General features: G+C 31.0%; 1 protein-coding gene across 4 annotated transcripts in view; it reads right to left on the bottom strand.

Moving 5' to 3' along the window:
• Positions 1-6000, bottom strand: part of LOC106478397 (kinesin-like protein KIF21A) — a 117394-nt gene that overhangs the window by 69323 nt on the left and 42071 nt on the right. For all 4 annotated transcript variants that reach the window (XR_002609882.1, XM_022381990.1, XM_022381989.1 and 1 more), the window contains 3 exons: positions 5670-5726; positions 3670-3762; positions 394-522 (listed from right to left, as the gene is read on the bottom strand). Coding sequence is in view for 3 of the 4 variants with exons in the window: in XM_022381990.1 (XP_022237698.1) it covers positions 394-522; positions 3670-3762; positions 5670-5726 (279 nt within the window). In the remaining variant the exon portion in view is untranslated. The remainder of the gene's footprint in view (positions 1-393; positions 523-3669; positions 3763-5669; positions 5727-6000) is intronic.

The raw sequence follows: 6000 nt of genomic DNA, 5'->3' as shown, positions 1-6000 counted from the left end.
CTGTTAACTTGGTAGTTACATTCAGAATATAAATAATGTAGTTTATAAATCTCAAGTCTTGTTAACTTGGTAGTTACATTCAGAATATAAATAATGTAGTTTATAAATCTCAAGTCTTGTTAACTTGGTAGTTACATTCAGAATATAAATAATGCAGTTTATGAATCTCAGGTCTGATCTATCTGAATAATAATAATAACTTTAACTGACATTCTCTATAACTGAAAAAAAGATTTTCCCCTAGAAAGTTTAACCGAGTGGAAACCTACAGTAACAAATATTTTTGGAGCAACAAAATCCATATCTTTTATTTTCAGATATTTTGGAAAGATTTGATTTTTTTATTCTAAAATAATTCTAAATTGAAAGTATATAAACTACTAAAAGACTTACTTCAAAAGTGACAACACGCTGCTGCTTAACATGTATTGTAAAAATGGCATGTGAACGAGATGATTGAACGTTCATATTTGTACTAGCCGTTGTTCTACACAAGGCTCCTACTTTTAAATACTGGAGAGTCTACAAGAAAAAACTTGTGTTATTATAATACATTCTATTTAGTTTAATAAGTAGTCATCAGTAAACACTTTTTTATCTACTAAACACACCTGTGACATCATATTTAAAATATTTCTAAATACTGTAATCAGGATAAAACTTTAACACAATCTGTATCAAACACTAATAACTTAACCTATTTGGTTATTAGCTAGTAATAAAAATCATAATTTTGTAAAAGGCAGTGTGTTAACTTCTAGAAAACAGCACAGCAACAAAAAAATACAGACAAAATAAGTATTATTTACACACTGATGAGTGATGTTTTATTCTTTTAAAATAACAACAAAGAATCATGAGTTTCACAACTAAAGTTCTTTTCATAGACAAGATTTATATTTCGAGAAATAGATTTTTAAATTTCACTGTAACTGACTGATATAGAATATTAAAAAGAAATCAGCTAACAATTTGCAACTCAAGTCTTTTGTAACCTCTTTATATTAACCTAATTAATTCCTAAATAAAATGATTATAAAGTAAAAAGAGAAACACAAATAAATGTCTGAGTTCCTGAAAAAATAAATCTCTTTACTTCAATAAAGAGTGCAGAGATTTGATTGACTTGCCTCCAAATAGTGTGGCTAGGTGTTGTCCCACTCTGACCTAGCACAATTGCATAAAATTTGCAAGACTAGATCTAGTCATGGTAATCAAACGATAAGTCTTGGTGAATCAAAACTTTTCTCTCCACATTTTCACGATGCTGTTGGCCAGGCTTGTGCCCAACATGCCATTTCTAATTGTTTGATCAAGCAGTAGTCCTAGAATATGACTAGACCTATGTTGCTTGGCTAAATTTGAAGATGTGTATATCTTCCAATTCTTCATTCTCAAAGGCTTTGAATTTTGTACAAGAAAATAGTTCAATATTTTAAGCTTTTAGAATATATTGTATCAATTTTTTGTGTTTCTTGAACAGAATTTTCAAACTGTTATCCCATAAAAACAATCCATGATTACCTGTGGGTGTACATTGGCCCAGTTATCAGGTGAATAAAAACAATCCATGATTACCTGTGGGTGTACATTGGCCCAGTTATCAGGTGAATAAAAACAATCCATGATTACCTATGGGTGTACATTGGCCCAGTTATCAGGTGAATAAAAACAATCCATGATTACTTGTGGGTGTACATTGGCCCAGTTATCAGGTGAATAAAAACAATCCATGATTACCTGTGGGTGTACATTGGCCCAGTTATCAGGTGAATAAAAACAATCCATGATTACCTGTGGGTGTACATTGGCCCAGTTATCAGGCAAAAATAATTTGATGACAACTTGACAAGCATCATTATTAGGAGTGTACAGAATACAAGTCACCCAGGTACAAAATTCAAAATTTTTGAGTTAAGTACAGAAAATGATATGCAATCATTTGTTAGAAAACTATTAAGGTAGCTAATTCTGACATCTCTCTCTCTACTACATATACACAAACAAGCAATCAAACACAACACAAGTATGCTTAAATGTGCATGTACATATTATTCATTAAGTGTTCATCTTATCTATTATACAGATGCACAAACACAAGAGCAGTTATAAAAACCTATAGTCAAAGACATTGGAAACAACAATCTTTGGATGCTGATGACCACTAGCCTTATCATATCAAATCCAGTCCATGCCTTCAATCAGAAAGTGCCAACCACAACTGCAAAAACAATCTCATAGAAACTACAACTTTCATTGCTTATGACAATCAACCTCATCAAATTGAATCAAGCCCCTACCATCAGATAGAAATCAATTATTGCAATGGAAATGAAGATGCTAACCCATCTTTTACATTCAACATTGGAACATGGACACAAGCTTTTGATGAAATGAGAGATTTAGTTTGTGCATCGGAGATTACCTCTTGCCATTACATGGATGCAGATTTCAGTGCATCTACAAAATTGATTCTTGGTGACAAGTGTAAATGCCAGTGCTCAAAGATATTTATCGCAAGCAATTGAACAGAGAAAAGGGTCGAAAGAGACAGGCTTTGATACTCACCATCAAAGGGGAATGTCTTCTGTATTATATGCACATGATTTTAACTGCAATGCCACAAGGGAATTTAGCCAGCACAAAACAAGCTTAATGCATCAAAGCTGCATTACCAAAATTGTTGTTCATAAAACTAAAAGTAGACAAATCAAAAAGACTAAATAATCTTTAGATACATTTTACATGATGGCCCTATAGAGAGATTTGCCACATTCTTCCCAATAAGCAATCACACAGGTACAGAACTTATTAATTTTGTTGAAAAGAATGATACAAGAATTCAATCTTACAACAATGCATACAGTATGAATAGACAAAAGAAAAAAAAAAGAAATTCATGATGGAATGACTGGGATGCTGGGGACAGTGATTTTTCACTCTCTATTCAATATAAAGTTCAGACTTTCTTAACAACAACTGAAACTGTCACTGCATTAGACAACAGAATAGTGGCTCATGAAAACGTCAACTGCAAATCTAGGTTTCTACAAAACTTAAAAGTCCATGCCTACAGTGGACCTCCAAAATGCCATCAAAAAGCTGATTAGTACATATCCTATGTACTTGGAGAGTTGCAAAGAAGAAATTGTTGAATTTGCTGCCCTTTGCAAGGCAGGATTCATTGAAAGGCCACCAGAATCCAAGAAACAAAGTATGCTAAGAATGATATGCAACCAATTTTTGAAATCAACTTTCCCAAAGATAATATCATATCGAGCAATTACTTGGGGGGGGGGGGGGAAGATTGTTCTCAACACTAAAAATGTTAAAGAATACACTTCGATCAAGATAGGGTAAATGCATTGGTACTTTTGTGCACAGAAAATTACTTATTAGAATTGCATTTGCTACAAAAAGAGCTAGAAAGACAGTATTTTAACCAAGTACAGATGACATGATCTGCTACTACTGTTGGGCATACTATGTGAGTATGAGCGTGATCAAAGTGCATGTTTGGGTGTGCGTGTGAATGCTCGAGTTGTTATGCGTATGTGGTTTCTTTCTGTCTATATATTTTATTGTCCAAATTTTGTCTGTGTTAGAACACTACTTTTCCTAAAAAAGTTTAACCCAGGTCCATCTGACACTTAATCCATCCCTACTTACCTCTTCTGGGGAAGTAACATTACGTGTAGTCACCCCTACTGTATAAATATCTCCTTTGGAGTCTTCGTGTATCTTGATGTGTGACCTTTTCATCTGTATGAAAATAATAATTATAAATCCCCATTCTTTAAACAACAAAATATTTTGTTATTAATAATGTCTATCAGTATATTCTTTCATAAACTTTTATTAAATTTCTACTACATAAACATAATCATGAAAAGAATTTGTGGCGTATTTATAGAATAATTATTGGTAAAAATCAGTTAGATTAACAACTTCTAATATACAGAAAAGGGAGTGCATTTTGGTAACACTAAATTCCAACAATGCTTTTATGCAACAAAAGTATAACCTAATATTGTTGTTAGTCTATGTACTGAAAGTACTGAATGTATAGGCAACAAAACTGGAAAAATATTTGCTGATTTCTTAACTTAGTCTCCACTGATAAAAAAGGTTTGTGTTTTATTAAAAATGTTAGTGATATAACAGAAAATAGCTTAATTCAGAAACGATTTAAGTATAAAAATTGAATCAATATTTACTTTCATAATACATTTTATGCACTTGGCTCTAGGCTAGCTGATCCCACACTATGTCTTTATTTTAGGCTTATTATGTACCAACACTCACTACATTTATAAGGTTTCACGGCACACACACACAACCTCATGGCCCCCTTGAACCCGTCACTAAAATCATAATTGGCAGATAGTAATTGAACTATTCCATCTGGATAAATGCATTTTGGCTTTAATGACTCCTCCTATTTCGAGAAATCAATCATGACATGACACACACTGGCTTTTATATAGGTTAGATACAATGCAAACACATACATAACTGATATTTAAGAAAAGATTGTTCACACCCACATGGGATATGTATATTTACAATAAAATAGAAGATACTCTGTACCCCAAGTATTGATGCCACAAATTCTGGAAAGATTAATTACTTTCAAATAACCAACTGATATAAGATTTATAAAGCCACAACATAAAGCTAAATTTTGTGTTCAGTAGTAGCTTCCAATTTTAGTGGTAACTAGACTCAGACAAAATAAACTTCACATAACCTTATTCAGTGGTTCTTTATAAATTCTGTCAGCATAGTTTGTTCCTCAAAGCAATAAGATCAACATCACTAATAATGAATATTCATTATTTATAATACATTGAGAGATATCACCATGGCACTTCATTCATTTACCATTCTTGTGGTACAATTATCTTTATTCATCATATTCACATCCATAGTTGGTCTAAATAATTTCCCACTCAAACTTTATTCCATGAAAAAACATATACTTATTCACTCTCAAAATAATATTTTTGCCCATGCCAAGCATGAAAAGTCAACAACTGACATTAAATTAGAAGTCAAACTTTCCATTTAGATACAAGCCATGTTTGGTAAACTTCAATTTAAAAAAAAACAACGTCTTAATAGATATTCTGAGTATACAATAAAAATCCATTACATTTAGGCAAAATCTAATTTATTTTTTCTCTACATTAATATTCATACTTTTTTTTTTATAAGATCCATAGCTTTGGCAGAATTCTTTATATTTTTATTGCATCGATGTTAAACACTTATTTCCATAAATAACAACAAAAACATCACCTATTTTCATAAATAACAACAAAAACACAACTTATTTTAACAAATAACAACAAAAACCACTTATTTTCACAAATAACAACAAAAACATCACTTATTTTCACAAATAACAACAAAAACATCACCTATTTTCACAAATAACAACAAAAACATCACCTATTTTCACAAATAACAACAAAACACCACTTATTTCCATAAATAACAAAAACACCACCTATTTTCATAAATAACAACAAAAACACCACTTATTTTCACAAATAACAACAAAAACACTACTTATTTTCATAAATAACAACAAAAACATCACTTATTTTCACAAATAACAACAAAAACACCACTTATTTTGGTAAATAACATCTACACTTGCTTACTCTTTCATCAGATTCTTTTGCTGCATCCAGTAAATCAATGATTTCTTCATTATAAAGCTGAGGAGAGATAAAAATCATGGTAAGATAAATAAAATGATTTATTAAGGCATGGAAAAATGTAATGAAAAAGTAATGACTTTTAATATTCAGAGAAGACAGTTAAATACTTATCTCAGTTTATGAATATATCTGAAATGGTATGGAAACAATTCAGTTTATGTATAGAATGTTACAAGTAGATTTGATTGATTAAAGATATATTTTTAAATATTCAAGGTAAACATATTCCTTATAGAAAGAAAGGAGTAGTTGCAAGTAAAAAAACCAGGTT

The sequence above is a fragment of the Limulus polyphemus genome, unplaced genomic scaffold (genome assembly GCF_000517525.1).
Source record: "Limulus polyphemus unplaced genomic scaffold, Limulus_polyphemus-2.1.2 Scaffold208, whole genome shotgun sequence".
NCBI lineage: Eukaryota > Metazoa > Arthropoda > Merostomata > Xiphosura > Limulidae > Limulus > Limulus polyphemus.
This window is presented reverse-complemented; position numbering and strand designations above follow the sequence as displayed.